At 41.3% G+C, this 22438-nt stretch overlaps 1 protein-coding gene across 2 annotated transcripts in view; it reads left to right on the top strand.

Annotated features, from left to right (window-relative positions):
- SLC1A7 (solute carrier family 1 member 7) overlaps positions 1-22438 on the top strand; it is a 51378-nt gene that overhangs the window by 1480 nt on the left and 27460 nt on the right. For both annotated transcript variants that reach the window (XM_048312201.1, XM_048312200.1), the window contains exons 2-3: positions 248-327; positions 15203-15418. In XM_048312201.1, coding sequence (XP_048168158.1) covers positions 248-327; positions 15203-15418 — 296 coding nt within the window. The remainder of the gene's footprint in view (positions 1-247; positions 328-15202; positions 15419-22438) is intronic.

Below are 22438 nucleotides of genomic sequence, written 5' to 3'. Positions count from 1 at the left end.
TGGCACATTTCAGTTTTGTCTGCCTTTGTAAAGGAATGAACAATGCAGTGTGTTTATTGAATAAGAATGCATTATGTAATCTAATTAATTTTAAAATTATCTTTTAAAGCCTGCAATCTTTGCCGCCTTATCTTTGCACCAAAGGTGCAGATTTTAGCAATGTTATCTGATCCACAGCTCTAGCAGCACTCGTGAAGAGAGTCTGTCTTTAGCTCAAAATAATAAGCATCTCTCCATGTATTTCCAGGAAATTAGTTACTTCCAGTTTCCTGGTGAGTTATTGATGAGGATGCTGAAAATGCTGATTCTCCCTCTGGTTGTCTCAAGGTAAGTGAAGACAATGATTTCTCCAATAACTTTTGAAGTTTCTTAAATGAGATTTGTCATCACACTGTTTTAGTTGTGACTGAAGTAAGTGGCAGTACCAGAGGCATCACTGCCTGCTGTACATTCATAATTTTAGTGGAGCCATGAACATGTTTTTTAATTGATAGGATCATTTCTGCCATACCTCATACAGGTATTACTTGCTTTAAAATTAATGTGTTGGGTTTTTTGAATTATTTTTCTTTTTCCCTTGTAATGGGAGCACTTTTTCCTTCAAGCTACTTAGAAGTTAAATATATGGAATAAATAACCCACCTTATCAAAAAGCCTGCCTTAAATCTAAACAATTGAAATAATACACTATACAAATAAGATGAAAAAGCACAGTTAATTCAGTGTCCTGCATTTTGAGTGTGCTGTAGTATGATGAATATTGAAAAAAGCCTGTGTCTCCAGTGAGCTAATAATATATAGCTGGAAGTGAAAATTATTTCTTAGTATATTAAAGGTAGGACATTTGGTGGTGGCATTTTATTGGTAGCAGAATTCATGATCTCGATGCTGGCACTGACTGGTGCATGGTAGCTGCCTTTGCTGTGGGAGGATGTAACTTAGGGCAGGCTTTTCTCTAAGTTTGACTGTCTTCCCACTGACTGCAGTCACAAAAACACACCAGTTGGATGGCCAAAAACTCCCTCATGTGCCCAAGGCTGAGAGGTTATTTAAAGAGATGGAAAGTAACAAAGCTAACTTTACCAGAGCTGAGAAAAAATTACTGCAATATCTCGTTCCACTTCTGGAACCTAATACATACACCAAGACTTCATCTTCCACTTTGAGAAAAAAGCAAGTTTCTAGTCTTCAGATCACTAAGAGTTGCCAAAAATGAACATGATTAACAGCCCTAATTGTATTTTTAAATCACCTACCCTTATATCTGCCTTCTCATGGTTTTTCACAGAACAAAGCTGAGTCATGGTGCTTTGGGACCGAAACTGGTTTTATGACCATGGACTCACGCTTAGTCCTGGCCCATGCATCTAGAAAACACCAAGCCAAAACATTTTTTGAGAGGTGAGAGTCTTCCAAAGAAAACAAGAGTCTTACATGAGGAAGTGGCATAGTAAGGAGGACAGAAAAGGGTTGGAGCAGATTTACATGTCCTTCCCTAAAATGTGTAGTTCTTTATATCCTCTTGTATATTTAGAGATGTTAGGAAGCACAGCAGCACGGTAGGAAAGAACTGCTCTGGCACAACCTGTGATGGCTCTAAGTTGCCTGGAGAAGTGACACCTCTGAGCCTCACTGTCACAGCAGCTGCACTGTGTCCTCTGAGGAGGAAAGAGAAGAAACTTTACAAACTTTCAAAGAGGTTAAATTCTCCTTGCAAGACAGTGTGAGTCCATGTCCCTGTATAACAAACTAGCAGTGCCTGCTATTACAAACTAAAATGGCAGGGTTTGCAAGAAAAAAACACTCCAGATATAATGACATTCTTGTACAGTTTGGGCTTTTTTGGCTGGTTGTCTTTTAGGGTTTTTTTATAACAAGCACAGTATTTTCCACACATGCATTTCATAAAATCAGTAAACCAGTACTCTGTATTTTTACCAATCTGCATGCACATTTAAACTACATTTCTTTGTGCATTTGGAATATCCTCAGCCTGTCCTGCCAGAGCAATGGCATTTAAATTATCTTTTCAATTACTCTCTATTATTCTTTACAAAAGCCAGGAGCACAGCACCATAAAAAGAATTCTAAATATTGCTCTCCTAGTTGAAATTAATACAAGTTTTTCTTTGAACACAGAAGTAAAGAAATTACTTGTAAAGAAAACGAAAGGTGAGAAAGGAAGATTAAAAGAGGGACTTAGTGCAAACTACTCTGTTTCCAAGTCCAGAGCTTATTTTAAAGGGTTGTGGCAGAAGTAAAAAAGTGGCAACTGCATGGGTCAGAAGATTGACAATGGACTAGAAAATCTTGCACTTACAGACCACTAGCACAAATCCAGCATTAAACAGAAATGGCTGAAAATTTTTACTCCCCCTCTTGACCTTATTTTTTGAGAGTTAAAACAGGAGCTTTGTAGATTGTATCCACTGGGAATGAGGAAATTATGATAGTCAGGTATCCCTGAATGGTGTTTATTTTAAAAGTTCCTTGGACGCAGAGGAAATCTGTCAAACAACAGGAGACTGTTTCTTTGATGTACAGTTTCTTGTTTTCCTGTACTTTGTCCTGCTCCTGGAATTGCTCTATCCCAGAGCTCCTGTACCTGTTTCCCATGTCTCCTGTCACCTGTGGTCTTACTTTTTCTTTTCCCACAGACAGGAAAATCTTGGAAAGGCAAACACCACCCACGAGTCTGTCAGTTTGAGCCCTGCACGAGCTTTTGTTTTTGTTATGGCATGGACCTTCATTAAGGGTGGGGATTGATATTACTTCAGTTATCTGGTTACATAAACATAAAGCTTCATAGCATCATAAAACAACTTCTAAAAAAGTATATATTTATTGCACCCATCCTCTGCCTGAGGCTTAGCCCTGCTCATACCTATTAGTAACCCCTGTGTGTAGAGTTTGTTTTTCTCAGCTGTGAGAACAGGTACCCACACAACACTTCTGTTAACAAGATAAAGAAAAAAACCTGAGACAAATAGTCTGACAGTTCATGTCTGCCTAAGGGATACTCAATACTGGAGTCTTAGAAGATCAAATTTTAGACCCTGTAGTTACTAGATGTACACTTCTTACTTTATGTATAAACACAGGATACTGCTGTTAAACCTGGGAACTAAAATATTAACAGAGCTCAGAGAGAATAGGAGCCAAATCTGAATTCGTAGTTACACATTTAGACACTGGCCAAGCTCTTACTGCAGCTGGACAAGGAGATGTTCTCACCGAGCCTGAAAGATCAGCTGCAGAAGATCTGAAGTTCCCCGATTTCTCTTTGGGACAGAGGCTTCGATGCTCATTTGACAGGGGCAATGCAAATAGTGTATTTTCTTCCTTATGCGCAAAATGTTTCAACCTTCAACACATCTCAGGTTTTCCAGCAGGCACGCACACAGTTTGCCATGCGTCCTGCCCTGAGAGTGCTGTTTATCAAACCCTTCAGGCAGATCCCGCTGCTCAGGTTTGTTAAACCCCCTTTCCTTGCCCCTCCGGCATTCCCGGCGCGGCCGGAGGTTCGGGTTGTGATAACTGTAATGCACCCTGCGGCCACCAGGCGACTCTGCTGGGATCCCGAGGAACGGCGCCTCGCTCTCCGCGCCCGATCCTTCCCCGCATCCCGGGGATTGCCGGTACCACTGCCCGGGAAACCCCGCATCCCGGCGATTGCCGGTGCCACTGCCCGGGTTCCTGCATCCCGGCGATTGCCGGTACCATTGCCCGGGTTCCTGCATCCCAGGGATTGCCGGTGCCACTGCCCGGGTTCCTTCATCCCGGGGATTGCCGGTGCCACTGCCCGGGTTCCTGCATCCCGGGGATTGCCGGTGCCACTACCTACCCAGAAAGTAATAAACCTTCCATTTTCTTTCACTGTGGTTAATTATAAACTTCCACAGACACACACACATACGGGATTCCTTCACCTGCTTCCATGACAAATTGATTGGCAGAGATACCTGTGCATCACTCGAGTTTCTCAACTTCTTAAATGCTTGAAGTAATCAAATGTGATGTCAATGTCTTTGTGCTCTGCACGACACAAAAGACTGGGAAAGGAACAAAAACACAACTTTCCTCTTAATATCTTCTCACATTTGCTAAAGACAATATAAACCCTCTGACCTGCTCCTGTCTGTGCCAGCTCCAGCGCAGGCCATGCTGGTGGGTACTGTGCCACAACTCATGCACTGTCACCTTCCTTCAGAGCATCCTTGTCCTTGTGCCCATTCCCTGCCCCAACATCTTCAGCTCATGTTACCAGCTTTGTACTGATCAGTTCTCAGTGGGCCAAACTTGATTTTCAGTAAGCATGAATGCATTGAGTTAAGCTTCTTGTGGAGGCTGGTACCGAAACCTGATCTGTCATCATTTCATAGTTTTGAAGAATAATACTGGACTGTAATAATATGGAAAAATTTCCCACTGCTGAGGCATTTCTAATGCTGCTGTTTGGCATGGATTCCTTCCAGTAGGCCAAGGAGCCACACTGGCATTTTCCCCAGAACAGAAATGCAACTCTCCCTTTCTGTTCAAAATGCAGAGGTGCTGGTGAGCCCACAGGGGAGGAGGAGGTCTGGCTCCCAGCACTGCTTTGCTGTGGGCAGGCAGGGCCACCACATGCACCTAAGATGAGCTGCAAAATGTGTGTGCTGCAGACCTGTGAGGAAGGCTGGAAAAGAGGCAGGGCTCGCAGCCCCTGGTTCTTTTTCAAGTTAATTCTAGAAGTCCACACATTCTTTCTCTCCTGTATATGTAAAGTTTTACAGACCTTACAGGAACATAACTCTTTCTGAATTAACGTGTTATTAGTACGGGCTCTCACACACGCAGTGTTTGACTGCATGAGCTTTGGTTGTTCAGAAAAGCAGGCTAAATCCAGAGCTACACAGGTTTGTACCAGCTGAACCTCCCCAGTTCTCTTTGTCCTATATGTCTACCTAGATATGTAAGATAAAGTTGCATCCTTTATTCCAGCACCCTCCTTGTTTATATGATTAAGCTTTTATCAGCAAAGAGCTATAGGTCTGAGTTTTCTAAGGCTGTGATTAGCAGTAAGCAGTGAGAGTGCTTCTGGGAAAGAATTGTGAGGGCAGACTTGAATGGTTCAGCTGTTGTAACAGGCTGGTTACCCCAGCGAATATTCCCTTTGGAAAAAGCAGTTTCGTTTTTTAAGCTTAGGAAGATTATTATATTTTGTATTTGCCACCAACCATTTTCTAGGTGCTTAAGAAATACTGAGTAGCAGGGATTTGATTCTTTTCCATGAGCAGATCTTGTTAAAGAAATATTATTCTCTTTATAGGCAAAACTAAAGAACTGATTTGACCTGTATTTTTTAAATTACAAAGCTTGTTCCAGAGAGTGTGTTGTGCCTGGTACAAACAAGTGTATGCTAATAAATTTTTTTTATTTATTTGAAGGCCCATTTGGGGGGTAGTAATAAATATTAGTTACTATTGTGGTTTTGTTGATGAATTAGATACAATATTCTAAATATAGTATTGTCTTTCTTTAAGGGGATTCCTGTCCATAATGCCATCAGTTCTGGTAATCCTTCATCCTTCTGCTCACATTCCCAAGTTGGTGATTCTTACTCGTGCTCTTAAAGCCTAGTACTTAATTAGAAACTACTCTTTTTAGTACCCTTTTCCCCATATTTTTTTTTCTCTGATTTGGGGAACATGCTGGCATTTCAACATCCCACCAATGACAAATATTGCTCATTGTGTCCTAGTGGAATTCTGTCATTGTTCAGCTGTACTGAGCCATAGCAAATGTTGCCTTTCAGAACTCCTTAATTACCCCTGAAGAGTTCACAGTGGTGTAAGGTGTGCAAGAGGAGATGCTGTGGGTGCAGGCAGCTGGGCAGTCCCTTATGCTGCCATCCCAGCTGGGCAGCCTTGGGCCGGATGAGGCTGGATGGTGTCGGATCGGGCTGGCTGGTGCTGGATGGTGCTGGCTGGTGTCGGATGGTGCTGGATGGTGTTGGATGGTGCCGGTTGGTGTCGGATGGTGCTGGATGCTGCCGGTTGGTGTCGGATGGTGCTGGCTGGTGTCAGATGGTGCTGGTTGGTGCTGGCTGGTGTCAGATCGGGCTGGCTGGTGTCAGATGGTGCTGGTTGGTGCTGGCTGGTGTCAGATGGTGCTGGCTGGTGTCAGATGGTGCTGGCTGGTGCTGGCTGGTGTCAGATGGTGCTGGCTGGTTCTGGCTGGTGTCAGATGGTGCTGGCTGGTGCTGGAAGCAGCACAACCGCATTAGCGCGGCTTTGCACCCAAGTTCCTGCGAAGGACGTATGTGGCTGCAGGGCTCCCATCCCTGCCCTGGCAGCTCAGAGCAAGGGCACAGCCATGCATGGCTTCAGTGGCTGTGCACACATCCCCAGAGTACCTCGCAGCAACAGCATATTTATTCTCTGGGAGTTAAAACAAGGCTGTGGGACAGACCATTGGCCTGGGTAGGTTGTGTTGGGCACTGTTTGTTTGCTCTCAGCTGTAGATGAAGCTGGCAATAAACCACACACTGGAGATTGTTTGAGTGTTTTACTACTTAAGCTCACCACTTGTTAGAGATGAAAAGTTTGACCCAAAATCTCCAAGACCTGTACTGCAATTGGCAATCTAAACCTTTTATCATGATTATAAACCACTGTCTGATCAGTATAATATCCATTCGGAAGGAAAACAGATGTCTAAAAGGCTATGAAATTTTTTTTTCTATTTATGATTATATTTAAATAAAGAGGGCAGCCAAAATTAATTAGCTCAATAATGCTGGTTTTATGTGAATGAGAATTTGTGCAGTACTGTTTCTTCTAATACATCCCTGGTACCAAGAGGTATTTTCCATGTTGTCTTGACACATAATTTACCTGAAGACTAAATGGGAAAGGGTGGATAACATAAGGTTCTGGTCAGTTTTGGCTTGGCCTTTTCTGCTATGTATTAATTAAACCATTCACCCAAATACCATCCACTCTGTTCTTACCCTTGCGCTGCTGCCAGACTGGGTTGTATTTGAAAGACAAGTAGATGTGGCACTTGGGGACATGGTTTAGTGGGACTTGGCAGTGCCGGGGCAAGGAACTGTGGGGCATGCCCAGCCCCTGCCCTGGAGAGAGGCCTGCTGAGATAAGGAGATTGCATAACCCCCCAGCAAGATCCCCTTGGAAAAGGCAGCACTTCCTGGTGAGGGTGAGAGAAAACAAGAACCATGATCCTCTGGGAGACTCTGTGCAGATTCTTTGCAACCCATTGGCTTCCACTCTCTCATACCCACCCTTGTATCCCTATAAGATCTACCCTTCTCCCCCTTTGAGTTCGGAGAGCTCGTCCCTAGCCTCCCCTTCCTGGGGTGCGGACTAATAAAGCTGCCTCACGCGGAGCTGCTAAACGAGCCTCTCGTCTCTCTCCTCCCGGTCCAGCCTGGGGTTTGCCTCACAGAACAAGAGCTGAAAATCACTCTCGCTGAAATGCCTAGAGAGCTGACAGCCTGCTGAGACAGGCACCTTTCTGCGAAGGCACCCCGGCGGCTGAGGGAACGCCGTAGACCTCTGGAAGACTCCCTTGCGGGACACCCTCTCGGGGTCGGTCCCGGCTTCCTGGGTCTGAGCCACAGTCCCCAGCCCAGCCGCAATAAGGAACAGTTGGGCTTGATGATCTTAGAGGTCTTTTTCAACCTAAACAATTCTATGGTTCTGTAATCCACTGCAATCAAATTTATGTACTGTATTATCTAGTGATGTGCTGAGCAGCTGCAAAACGCTGCCTCTGGGTCTCTGAAGAGCGTGCTCAGAAAAATGTTTCATAAAGTACCAAGGCAGATGCATCTTCCCATAGAATGAAATTGCTTTGGAAACACAGGGCTTTTTTTCTTCACATTATTGGACTCTGGACTTTCCCCTCTGTTTCACCTGTGATGGAAAAATGTCGGCACTGAGGAACAGGTCTTCCCCAACAGAGGAGGGTAAACCTTCTGCTGGGTTAGTATGGGGAAATCTGTGGGGTACCTGAATGATAACATAAAGTGTGTATAGAGCCCCATTTCTGCACTACCTGTAATGTGTATCACTGTAATGTAAATAATAATAAAAGTACATTTCACCCCAGTGAGAACAAGCTGTTAGCCCTTTCCTAGGATATATCATCTCAAGTCTGTATTGTGGAGAAAGTGTAGAGAAGTGAGTTTTAAGGAGATGACTAGAGGGAATAAATATATTTATTTTCAGAGTGAAAAGCAAAACTACTTGGATGAAACTGAAAGAGAAGGATTACCCAAGGGTAAGACGAACCAGTCAGAAAGCAATCTCACTTGATACCATTATACTATTTTCAGTTCTCCTTATTGCTATTATATTGCAGAACTGGTGTCGGATTACCCCAAAAAGTCCTCATTTGAGATGCTTCAGCTTGTAGAGGAAAATTTTTATCCCTCCTTCATGTCTCAGACATATTCAGAAGTTTCTCCACATTATCATCTGGAACATTATCAAAGTTCTTAGCTGTGTTTAGGAACAGTAGGTCTAATGGTCAGATCCAATACTGTTTTCTAGTGTTTTGTTTTGTTTGTGCAACCCAGAGGTCCAGACCGTTTCAGTGAAAAATGACATGTTGCAATTACACATCATAATGACAAAACTGGACCAACTCAGTACCAATAATTTAGTGAGTGTCAGTAGGGATCTAGTGATGTGCAAGAGGAATCTGTGGCCACAGAGTGAATGGGTGTAGAAAGCACTGAAGAGATTACAAATGGGGTATGAACGGTTTGCAACCTGATAGAATTTTTCTGTAGTCCTCTGAGAGCTCTAAAATACTTAGTGTCTCACAAAGGAATGGGAATGACATGTGGAGCTTGAGGGGCTGGCTGGATTCCCTCTGTTTCCTTAGACAAAAACCAGTTGAATAAATCTGACATTTGTTTATAATCCAAATTTGTGTTTCAAATCCTTTTGCTTTTTCCTTAATCTAAAAATGCTTGAAAGAACTGACAGAAAAGAAAATACCAAGTATTAATAGGGTTCTTGGCTCCTTCCACTACGTGAAGCTGCACATCCATATTTAATAGATAATTTGGGTTTGTTTGCATTCTGACCTTTGAATTTAGGAAACTCTTTTTTTATATCACAACAGCTGAAGTCAACAAGCCAGCCTGAATTCTGCATGAGCTACACTGCAATCTCCTTTATCAGTCAGTGACCAAAGGTTGCTGTTCTTCCCTTCCAGCACTCATGTATCACAGTAACCTCACATACGCAGGTGACAGAGCAGCCACTGGACATCAGCCTTCACAGTGTGCTGTACAAAGTCCTGCCTTGTTTACATTAGTCCATAAAAGCAGATTTCCTACTGCACAAGAAAGAGAAAATTAAATGCATTATGTGAATTCCTGGCAGGATTTTTGCTGTGTATGTCAATTTGTCATTAAGAGTCACAAGTGTTGGATGATAAAGGAGATATCAACATTTTGGGTAAAAAATAAAAATCTTACTATTTTATAAAGCAATTTAAGAAACAAAATCTCAAAATTATGCATGTTATGATGTATTAGAAATGTAGATTGGTTTCTTTCCTAGCACCTTAGCTGTGGAATTAAACACAATCACTGCAAACAGTGTATTGCACACAGCAAGATCTTCTAACATGTTTTTGTTGCTTGAAGATCAAGAGCCAGATTTTCCATCATGCCTGACACCTTTGGGCTTCCACTGTGTTTAGTAAAATAGCTACATACTGAGGCTCTGAAAAGTGAATTCACATTTCAAGTGCTATTTACAGCTGGTAATCCAACCATACAGAAACTGCTGCAGCAGTCCTGTTTGTAGTACAGCTACCACTTTCTGCATTTGGGCTTTTTTGAGCTTAGGCACGATTTCATTTTTATTAAGATATCTAAACTTTAAAAAAGCTGTTTTCTATTACTTGATTTGCACAGGAGATGAACCTTAGTAGCCCCCTGGACCTTCACGAAGATTCTAGATGTCTCAACTCATTTGAAAATCAGGCTGGGATACTATGAAATTTTTAATAATACATGACATTGGGGATCATTCCACTGACCACAGTGACCAAGACGGCCCCTTAGTTGTGTTCAGATCAGCAGAAGCCTGAAGTACACCAGCAGTCTGCAAAACTACTGTAACAATCTCTGTCAGGAAGGGCAGACCATGTGCTACAGTGAAGCAGAGACAGGGCTGGGCTGTGATCTTCCCACCACTACCACTGTCCTTTCTCTGCTGCAGCCACGGCAGTGTCTTGCTCTGTAGGTGTTTTTCATATTAGAAGAAAGCAAAAGGATATCCTGAAAAGAAAAAGTCATTCTCATCCCACTTTCTCAGTGCTGAAATAATTTGAACTACACTAGAGACTAAGAACAAATCGAGCATTAAACTATAAAAAGAGCCAGAGAAAGTTTCATTACTTTCTTTCTTTCATTACTGTAGAGAGTTTTATTTTCTCTGTTGCAAACGTTACTCTGAAAATGGTGCCTCCATGGAAGAGAAGCAGACTCTTCTGAAAGCACAGATAGCTGGGCACAGATGAGAAGTGTGATGGTTCACTGCAGTACAGAGATCTCTTAGGCAGATCTTTTTTTTTTTCACTGTAAGTGGTTTGCCTTTATTTAAAAGTGCCTTAATTTCTCTGTTTCCTTGTCTATAAAATGGAGATACTGCCTTCCTGCATGGGAGGAGGTTCCACTGGTAAAGCATTTTGAGATGATTAAATGGCCTGTGCTATGGAAATGTACATTATTATCATGTTGAGACTTGAAGGCACTGACCTTGACAAAAAGGTGAACGACAGCCTGCCTGCATGATCAAGCATCATTAGTGAAGCCAGCACTTCCCTTTCATGATGCTCAGCTGTAATATAATCATCTCTAATGTAGCTGTTAGAGGCACTTCCCAGCCTCACTGGGAGAACTTGCTTAGGAAGGTCTTTTCCATGGCATGCAATTACGAAATGAGAATGGGAGGGAGAGAACAGGATGAATGAAAACAAACATCATTCTAGGAACAACTGTTTGTGGTTAATACTTGACCATTACTTCTTGACAGGATTAATGTCTTTCTAATCACACTAATCCCTTCTGATAACTTTATCCATATCCATCTATTTCAAAGCAACATCCAGATGGCTTCTGGTGGAGAGGAAGACAAAATAAACATGCAGAATGGGGTCTTAGCAGCAGCTTCTTGTATTTTCCCTTTCTGGGGATATAGGGCTTGATCTTGAGACAGGACAAAAAAATGTGCTTTTACCAGAAAGCAACAGAAAAACCTAGACAACTGCAGAGAAGATAGAAAGTTCTATTTTTATTTGTAACTAAAATACCTGATGTTTATCTGAGACAGCCAGAACAAGCCTAGAGGTGCTCAAAAGGGTTTAGCTACTTGTTTGCATGGGCATAATTAGATTTCCAAGATATTGGAAAGAATTCCCTTCTTTACATCAAAAATTCTATATTAGTTTTGGGGGTTTTACACAGATTTCCTTCAAAGCAGACATGAAACTTAGTACTTGATTCTTTGGTTTGTACAATTACAAATACTTTAAACAATGTAGAAACTGACTTTACCTTTTTAATTAGTCACATATAATTCCTAAAATTGAAGATGTCTTCCCCTTCCCTTTAGGCTTGACAGGTCTTTTTCTATACAAGCTAAGAAATGGTCTCTGAACATTAAATTACAATTTGAGGGATTTTTTTTCCCAGACTGATTAAAGGAGTGAGATGCACAGTAGTTATTTAGAAAAGCTGCAGATTGTATTTTATTGTCTTAATCCTGTTTTATCCATTTGGCAATCATTAAAACATGTTATGGAAACTACACATGAATCATATGTGTGGGAGCTACTTAGCTGCACAGTATCTCAAATGATTTTAATCTATGAATCAAATATCTGCCCTCTTACTTCAAGGCCAACCAGATTCTGAGGTTTGACAAGAATTAAAGGTACACTATTTTCCATTCCAGTGTGTTTCATGAGAGTCTAGTAGTGGAAGCCATGGGAATAGCTTTGTTCTGGCTTAGAAGAATCTTGGGAAACTCTTAAGGAAGTTTTTATGTAGCCAAGAATGTCTGATGAAAAATAGACTTAAAGGGAAGCCCTGAGCATGACACAGTGATCTTAGTTTAAATTAGCTGGAAGCTTATTCCTCCTGGCCTTCCTGCTCCCTAGGAAGTAAGAAGAGTACTTTTTCTTGTCATCCTTTGGCTACATTGCGTGAATGTTAGAACTCTAGAGATCAACAGTAAAAAGCTCCTGTGATGTATTGTGTATTACTTGCTTTGTACAATAACTGTGATAACCAATATGTCTATTAATCTTTGTGTCTTTTGTCCTGTTCCTTCTGACATCAAACATATGCAGTGAAACAAAAAATAGTGAATGAGTGATTACTGTCTCGTTCTAGTTGCAGGCATTTCTTTCTGAAATGATTCTGAGCTATTGCCTAAAATGACTTGACCAATGAAACTCCCCAGTCTTTGGAGAACTGGTTCCAGTGGTCCCTTCCTAAAACTGAGCACTGCAGGCCATGGAGAATATAGGGCTTTATCTGAGCCCAGACCTCTGTTCATGCTTCTGTCACATCACAGTTACCCCACTGCACCTTCATAATTAATTACTTTTGAGGACTTTCTTATCACAGCATGAACTGAGCATGACTTTATCTGGTGACAGGATAATCTCATTACAGATGATGATCTTTAGTTAATGAATATCCCCAAGACATAGAAATCTCATTATTAGCCCCCTCAGGATTTGTCACCTATGAGCCAAGGTGAGATTAGATTCCAGGTGAACAACATCCTCCCAAATCCTAAGGCCCTGCATCTTGAGGCTGAGGTAACAACCCTAAAGTCACCTGAACCACTGGACATATTTAATTAGGATTTTTCTCCCTAAGTACTTCAGGAAATACTTCTCAGGTGAGTGGTCAAGACAAGTCCTCATCCCTCTGTTGTTCTGTAGAACAAACACGGCACAGAGGCATCAAGGACAACAGGAACAGTGTGGCTTCACCACGCTGACAGTGGCTCCAGGGCAGTACCAGGGAGGGAAGGGAAGCGAACTCTCTGTCTCCTTGGTAGTGCCCTATCCATCTCCTTTGCAGTGCCCTCTCCAAGGAATTGCTCTGCCTACAAGTTACAGCTCTGCTGCTCAACAGTCAGGCCTTCACACCACTGGTATCACTGCCGTGCATATATAAAAAACCCTGAAAATTGTTACCATGAAAAACATCCAGCTAGTTAAAAATCAACCTGATTTTAATTTTTCTTTCTTTTTTTTCTTCCCCCTTGGGAATGTGGGGGTGGAACAGTGCTGTAGTCTAGTACAATACAGGTATCCACTCTCTGCAGCAATGAGCTGTCAAACTGGCTCAGTGCCCTGTGGAACCTCAGCCTGAGAGAAGAGTTCAGTCCTAGAAATCTAATAGCAACATAGGGTTTTTTTAACAGAAAACTGTCACATTAATTTGAGATAAAAGTATTTATCTTAACTGTTTTATAAAAAATATGTTTTAGAATATCTACTCTTCTGCATGGACTCATCCAAGGGAAATGTCAAGAAACAAAGTAGCATTCCTGCTACTGTATTTTCAATATGCAGTGCTGTGTTTGTACACAGTGCTTTGCAGACACACAGAAAGGTGGGATTTTTATCAAATCCAATGATAAATAAGAGCAAAGAACAATGGTTATATGAGTGAGTTACTCAGATGCTCATTTTCTAAATTATCCAAACTCCAGTACAGCCTTGCTCCTATAGTGTTAACAAAACCCTGCTAGATGAGAGATTGGCAATGCAGAAAAGCAATACATTTTCTTAATTAATCTAGTGGATAGCAGGAACCTGAACACTAAATCCACCCATTTGATTTCATTAAATCTACTATAAAGGTTAAGCTGCACTTTAGCATTGGCTCTAGACAACCTCTCTCAGCAGAGTGAGGTTAAGGAGATCTCTTTCAAGGAGGTGCAGCTTCGAAAATGTTTATGAGAACAGGCCTGATAAACAGGTCTGTTTTGATGAGAAAGCTGGACACACCAAATAGTAAATGTGGTATTTTAACAGGTACTTTTCCTGAGATGCATGCTTTGGAGAATTCACAGAGAATTATCCAAAGTTAAATCTCAGTTTAAAGTCCTGAACAACACTGCTGTCAGGGGAAAGCCAAATATCAGACTTGGGTTGCTTGGAAACTGCATCAGGGTCTATGTCAGAGCAGCCTGAAGCAACTTCAGGAGCCAAAGAGTGCCCTGTCTTATTTGGCTGTAAAAGAGGGTCAGTGGGAGCTAGATCTCATGGTAGAGAGTTGTATGGCTTGGCACTGGGAAACTGTACAAGCAAGAGGATGGACACTGCTCATGCTCTGGCAGTGCTGGACAGGGAGCTGAAGAGGAAAGATCCTGATGGGTCCCTTCCAACTCAGCATATTCTATGATTGTATTACTCCATTATTCTCTGATTCTATGAAAAGGCTGAAGTGATCACAGCTCCCAACTGGGCAGCCACACTTCCCATGGAGGTGTTTCCTCTGCATCCCATCCACTGTTTTCACTGAGACTGGAAGCACACTGAATTACAGTCTGCTCCCAATGTGCCTACTGGTAAAGCAAAAATAAATTGTGCTTTAAATTGATTTAGAAAAGGAAAAAAGTTACTCTTTTAGGTAAAGAAAGGAATATATGACAAAATTGCCCCTTAATGTTTTTAATTTCAAAATTGTGTCCCTATTTCACACGAGAAGGGGTGAGGGGGTTGATTAGATTTTCTTCAGAGGCCCATTCAAACCTGAATTATTCTACTATTCTGTAAATTATGTGTAGAGTTTCATACACAGAGTTTTAATAACTATTGCCACTGCTCCTGTGAACTGAGCCATCACATGTGTAACTTGTGTTAAACTGTCACTGGAATTTCAGGGAAGACTCAGTAGGATTCAGTCCCCACATGTGCAGCCTGAGCTTGCAAGTTCCTTCCAGTAACCAGGATTTGACCTGGCAATTGGAAAACACCTCTTCAGACACAGAGACTATAGCTTTAGTGTTACTGGCAAGCTTATAAAAACACTGACATGTAGAACGAGCTGTAAGAGAAGCAGGCAGACTGGAGTAATTCAGAAATTAGGCCTACAGCTGCCTTAACATAATGCAAAAGATAAAATTTGTGTTGTGTTTTCTTCCCCCAGCTTGATGTCTGGGCTTGCAGCCCTGGATGCCAAGACTTCCAGTCGCTTGGGAATCATAACTGTCACTTACTACCTGTGGACAACGTTTGTAGCTGTGATTGTGGGAATAATTATGGTCTCCATTATCCACCCTGGTGGAGCAGCACAGAAGGAGAGCACTGAGGAGGGTGGAAAGCCCATCATGAGCTCTGCAGATGCACTGCTGGACTTAATCCGGTAATGACATTCATTCTTTCTGCTTTCTGAACGCAGCATTTTGTACAGAACTGTGTGAGGAACTGTGGCCTGAGCCTAAGTTCTGAATCTAAGGATATATGTTGTGTTTAAATTGAGAAAAAAGTAGATTTCAGAAGATGATTTTCAAGTTATCGGATGTTTATACTGACAGTTTCTAGTAAAATTTAAATGAATGGCCACCAACTAACAACAATGGAGCAGGTCTTTTATATCCCACAGAATTCCATGTAGCCTGTGGACCTCACCATCAAATCCATTATTAAGGTCAAGGGAGTATTAAAATGTGATGTTAATTTAAATAAGGGTATATGGTTGCAATAGGCAAAACCTTAAATAAAGGGATGAAATACACATTCTTCAGAAAATAATTCTTGAAAGTTAGTACTGTTCATACCAATTTGCAGATAAAGGACACGGTTAGAAAGACCAATATTGTGTATTTTTTATTCTGCTTTATGGCTTTTCCTTATTTGTTTTACTTTGTTTGGCAAAAGACACAGCTGTTCTTTTAGAGCAGCATTAGGGCACTGCTGGAATTTGACAGCCTTGCCTGAAATCCCTCTCTGTCCCAGCATTTCAGGTGCTAGTGGGATTAGTTTCTTGACTGAACATATTCTGTGCCTTGGATTTATTTTGCTCAAGCAGAAAGACCAAGTTTTGCCTTTGTTTGGTAGTTCCTCAAGTTGCTGATCTCATACTACACCAGGCAAGGGCTTTCAGGCCAAATGTGTATCTGTACCACAAAGAATTCTCTTTGGAGTTCAACTTACTGAAATCAAAAACATTGCACAGTTTGTCTTTCAAAAACCCAAATTCCTGACCCTGACAGCATGTCAGCACACAAAGAACTTCAATTAGACTTATTTGGACTTGAAATCAGAAGGAACTGGGAGGAGAAGCTTACAAAAAATCGTTTTTTTTCTCCTCCATGTTGTGTTTCACCAGGTCACCTGTATTTCATCAATGTGTTTGTGAGAATGGGCCAAATTATTTTAGTCATGGAGCAGCAGCAGAGAACGCTCTCTTTTGTAGCTTTTCACAAAACCACTGTCTTCATGTGCATTGGGAAGATACTCATCTGTATCTCCCCAGTGACTTTGCCATGATGTATGGATGTGCAGTGGAATTCCCATATCCATTTGTGACATCAGGTCAAGTCACATTATTCTGTTCCTGCTGCACAAAGGACTGTAATTCCTACACCAAGAGTGAATTACAGGAGCTTTGAATCCCTCAGTATGACAGAGTAAGAAGTAAAGAGAATAAGAAGTAAAAGAGAATCTAAGAAAAATATGACCTTAATGATTGTCTTCATGGTGGCAGGGTTTGGAAACCATTTCTAGCATGCTGAGCTGCTTCTAAGGCCTCAGTCTTAGACAAGTAAAGGCACAGTGGGACATGGGATGCAGTGTTACACCCAAACTGACCTTACAGCTCTGTCTGGGAAGGGTCTCCCTCACTACAGGTTCCCATCCCTTTTCTTACAGAAGCCTAGGTGCCTTTAGAGGCTCAGAGTAAGCTTGTCATGGAGATGAGTCAGATGGAAAGTAAATTGGGGTTTAAAATCGAAATTCAGTTCTGTACTATTGTGTTTGCATAAAATGACAGAATGTATGACTGGAACCCAAGATCTGAGTTACAATCTCATCTCTTCACCTCTGTCTGGCTACTCCCTGTACACCAGGGGTGTCATGGTAAGGTTTGGGAACACTTTATTCCACTAAGCCTCACTGCAGGTAAAAAAACATGTCCTGAACTAAACATCTGCAAGTATCTTCTATAATTTCACTTTCCACAAATATTTACCAGAGCAAGTCATAATAGCTTGTGTGCACATTTCAGGTATTCAAGTTTCCAAACAGCCATGTGTTTCTAGTCTGCAAAACCTTACATTCTTCACTGGTTTGGGCAGGTGTCAACAATGACAAGATCAAAAAGCCCCTGTCATTGCCAAAGGTTAAAAAGAGAGAATAAAGCTCAGTCTCCTTTTGCTGTGCTAAGCAGCATGCACAGCTGCAATCTTTCTACCCCAAGAGCACAAATGGATGGTTTTTATTCCTCTGCTACAGAAATAACTGCACTTACTAAATAAATAAATAAATAATAACAACAAAACCGTGGGGAATGGGCTTTCAGCCTAGGCAAACACTATGGGTGAAATTCTGGCTCTGCTGCAGTCAGTTGCAAGACTCTTAAATATCTGTGTGGAAGTCTGGATTAAATGTAATGATGTACCCGCTGGTTTGAGCTAGCAAAGCTGATCCTTTAGCTCAATGATAAATCACTTCCATTCACAGCTGGAGACCATCTTTTACGGCCCAGATTGGCTTATCTTCTCAATTCATTAATTTCCTCTCCATTTATCAATTGCATATGTGCCCAGAAGTTTACACAGGAAACATCTGGTATTCTGCAAATGAAGAATGCTAAATGTACAAGTGGAGAGATGATATATGTGACATTATTGTCAGGTTTATTTTGAAAGCATAAATTTTGGCATGGTGATACATGTATTCAGCCTCATTGATTCCAGATTTGAAGCCACTTTGAAATGATGAAAAACATTATTATTTCTTGTGATGTTATATATGACATTGTCAAGTCTAGAATCTTTGACAGGAAGGATGTTGCTAGAAATTGAATGTCTTGAATTTTTGTGTGAGGTTTTTGCTTTTAGAAGTGGTGTTAATTAGAAATTAAAGAACATACTGAATCAGCAAGAAATGAAACCAAAAACTATTGCAGACCCTTGTGGTTATTCTAAACACTTGCAATGCTAATCAATAACTCCATTATTATTATTTTGCATTATTTCTTAGATGGTGTTTCCCCTGTATATTTGTCTGTTATGTAGAAAAAACCAACCAACCAACCAAAAAACCCCAAACAGCAATGACTTGATGAGAAGATAATAGTGACACTGTGCGGCATAATTCTGAAATGGCTCTAAACCTCACATCAGCCAGGAAATCCATAATCTCATCAACATTCTGAATTTCATGCCTCAAAAATTGCATCCACAGTTCAAACCTTTTTTTTTTTTTTTTGCCACTCTAAACAGCAGTACTTGAAAGAATTAATTCCTTTCTAAAGAGAACCCCAGGAGACTGGGGACAAGAATGTTCTGCTGCCTGTGGAAGATGCCCATTTAACCAGGTGGTTCCTGTGCAGGAACCTCCCTTTGCATAACCTACCCCTCTCTATTGGATCTGAACTAAGGACAAGTTCAGGAGGCAGCTGTGAGTCTGAAGCTGTGCAGGAGATGCTGTTCTGAAGATGCTTCTCTCTTTAGCCACCACTTTATTGCTGCATTGAGAGAAATGTACAAAGATGCCCTCATTTTACTCAAGGTTTCTGCTGCAAGCACTGCAAGGCCTATGAAAGTATATTTTCTTCCATTTAAAGCTCTATATAATCCTCAGGCTAAGGATAATGTTGTCTTTAAGCACCTGGTGCTTTATGAGTTTTTATGGATTCATTCTCATGATGTGCAATACTTCTGTGAGGTAGGCAAGGATCATTTTTCTTTCTTACAGCTAGAGAACCAAAACACATGGAAAAGAAATTACCTCACTGGGGGTTGTTCAGAAAATTCTGTGGGGCCAGAAACATATTCCCAGCTCATACAAGACCTGGTAGGGTTCTTGTTCTAGGAAAGTGGCTTTGGAATACCTTAACAGCAAGAGCAGTGAATCAATGAACACCTTCGCCGCCTTCTTCCTGTGGGAATTACTGAAATTAACTTAATACTTTGTCCCCAAAAATAAGACTGACATTTTAGTAGCCTATTATGAGTTAAGAAATTAAGAAAGGCAAGATACCATTTTTTTTAAGTAATTCAAATTTTGAGTGCTTTATTCAAAAGGACAGAAGGGACATATTTACAGGAGTAGTGTTCAGTTTAAAATACTAGGTTTGTTTAATTTTGTAGCCTAAGCACCTGACTAGGAGAATAGAAAATGCCTATAATTTGGGGACAAACATTTGCAAAACTAGTTTTGTGAGCCAGGACCACACTTTTGACATTAGCAGTTAATATTTCCACTACATCTGTTACCTTTGATTTAGAAGGGGAAATTCTGCTGCGACTGAAATCATGCCACCTGCATTTGTCACCAAGGGAAATGAAATTTGGCTTATGAGATAAAACAAACAAGCAAACACCATAAACATTCACATGAGGAAACAAGTCCCAGCCAAACTGGGTTTCCCCTCCTGTTTTATATCAGCCTGACTGCAGATCTGGGCACCAGCAGGTGCAGGGTCCATATACATTGTTAGTTTTTCTCAGGCCTAGCAAGACAGCGTGGCATCACTTACTCAGCTCAAAGCCCCAAATAAATCTATTCAGTGAATGCAGACAGGATCAAATTACACCTTGACCCATGACAAATAAATTTGTACATTTCTGAAGTTTACTGGAAGGAGAAATCAGAGCATTTTACCACTGACTATTCAGGATTGCATCCAATTTAATAGCAGGTACCCTGAAAACCAATTTGGCTTAACCAAGAGAGGCTTTATTTTTATACCATTAAGAGTTAGAAGAGGATTTAAACACTGTAGAGGATTTATGTTTTCATGGGAATCCTGAGCACTCTTTAAAATCACTTCCTTTCCCTTTTTTCAAGCTAAGGTCTACATTCTATATTATTGAACTTGTGTTTCTTGAAAATAGGGCAGGAAAAAAACAGTAGCTATTGTAGTTTGGAAAAAGTCCAGGCTGTGCAGAATCAGAAATCACATCTTTAAAAGTTTACAACTGAAGCCTGAATTGTATGTAGACACAGTAAGATATTTAAGGGTGCACTAAATGATCCATTATGATGCACTAAACTATGAAAGAACTTTTAAAAATAACTATGCTGTACATTAATGTGTCTTTTGCCAAAAGCCACTGCATACTATGATGGAAATATTTATCTGTCCCCTATGGCAAAGTACCATTTTTACTCATTTCAGATTGCCAGTGCTCTTTTATCTCACAAAACCAACTTGGTACCAGAACTGTTCTGCACTGGGACCAGGTCTTCGCTTCTGGTTATTTTTTAAGAGTTCAATCTTCACAGGAGCCCTAACCTTAAGTATTTACAAAGGACTCTGAAGCCTCTAAATGTGTGGTCCCTATTTGGCACAAAAGGAATCCAACATGGAAAAAAGATAATTCTGTGATGAAAACCACCCCGAGGAGATGGACTACATAGCAAAATCTGCTCTCTGGTCAGGAGGCAGTCACAGAGGGGGAGGTGCACAGGGGCAGGAATTAAAACTGCACTAGGAAAGCTTCGAACTTGCAGGGGAATATGTTGTCCATCCTCCTGACAATTGGTCTGGACATCTTCTACAAATATACACTTTTTATGGAATAACTTGCCTTGCTGGAACCACAGTGGAAATACATTGGGCCTGTCATGTTACCTTTGATATAATTCAGCCTTTTCAAGATGCTTAAAGCTGTGATGTACTTACTTGTGCTTCTACTCTCAGAAAGCCATAGCCCTGTTAGGGCTGTGTCAGGACCTTTTCTTTCAGAGGAAGCAGGGTAAGAAAGTTCAGATCCCTTACTGGAACTGAAACACCATGCAGCCCTCAGGACAGATAAAAAGTCCACATTTGACAAAATGATTCCACAGTATGGGTTCTGCTCTGATCTTTGAAAAATGTTAAGCAAGACAAAATAACTTAGACCCGATTAGTGATTTTTGCATTCCCTAAGTACTTTTTATCCCAATAATGAGGATTTTAGGGCCTCATTAATTCTGCAAAAGCCTTCTTGGGTAGTTTTAGCAGGAGGTAGTATGATTGGTACTGAGTAATGAGATGAGGCACTGGAGGTGACTACTGATGTGCAAGATGGTTTCTCACGTGGCCCCTGCTATAGGTTGTTTGTTTGGTCTTCCTGGGTTAAGTTTTGCCTTTGCTTTCAGCTGTGCAAACCCTGCTGGAGCCCCCTGACACCAGCAGGAAGATATTTCAAATGTATGGCTAAGGACAGGATTTGTTGCTCATATGTAACAGTAGTGAGGAGCCTACACAGCTGATGATGAATTCATGCAGAGGACATAAAAAGTGAACAGATTCTTGAGATTAAGGTAATGTCACTGAGAATTACCTCAGCCTATAGTAAATAGGAGCTACGGTGCTGTTCATTCTTGGAAAAACTTGGAAACTTTACAGTTCTCGTGTCAAGCTTTTCAGGCTCTGTTTTTGCTGTCTGTACCCTTGCCATATAGAGTGACAGGGTAAGGTCTCAAACACTTAAATATTAGAATCCTGTCAAATTCCCAGCCTTAAAACAATGTTCTTGCAAGCTCAGCTACGCTAGCTCAAATTTGAGAGCAGAGTGTCCAAAGCTGCTTTATGCCTAGTGCAAATATAGGCCAATAAATATTATGAGGACACATATGTAGCAAAACCCCCAGTCTGGTGGCTTTAATTCCACAGCGTGGGAGACTGCAGCCAGACTGTCTGGTGTGGCAGGGATTAGGTGCTGATAACATCAAAGTCTGAGAGCAAAACCAGATTGGGGCTGCAGAGCACAGAGTGTGCCAGAGGGAAGGGGTGTTCTGAGTCAAGGAAACAACATCTGCTGTACCTGTGGCTGTCCTGCACTAGAGCCGCTGGCCTCATTTCTGACTGAGAGGATCTGCAAAAGCTGAATGGTTTGAGTTAATGATGCTGTAGTCAGGACTCAGGATGAGTATTTCAGATATTCAGTAGCCTTACTGAAACCAGAATCTGGCCTGTTATTTCTAACAGAAGTTATCCAGGAGATGTCAAACAAGCTGTCCCAGTAGCTGCAGGCTCATGTTCTCTGGACAGTTCAGTTAACAGCATCACAGCGACACAGTTTAACAGCACTGCTCTTTGTGTCACTACCGTGGTTCTCAGAGCCAACCACCTTCTGAAGAGACAAGAGGGCTCCCACATCCTGGGGGCAGAATGGCTTCCTAACACAATTCAGCTTCCTATAGCAGCTGAAATTAGGGGAGAAAAAAC

Source organism: Corvus hawaiiensis, chromosome 9 (assembly GCF_020740725.1).
Source record: "Corvus hawaiiensis isolate bCorHaw1 chromosome 9, bCorHaw1.pri.cur, whole genome shotgun sequence".
Lineage (NCBI taxonomy): Eukaryota > Metazoa > Chordata > Aves > Passeriformes > Corvidae > Corvus > Corvus hawaiiensis.
Note: the sequence above shows the minus strand (reverse complement) of the source record. Positions and strands in the feature narration are given on the sequence as shown.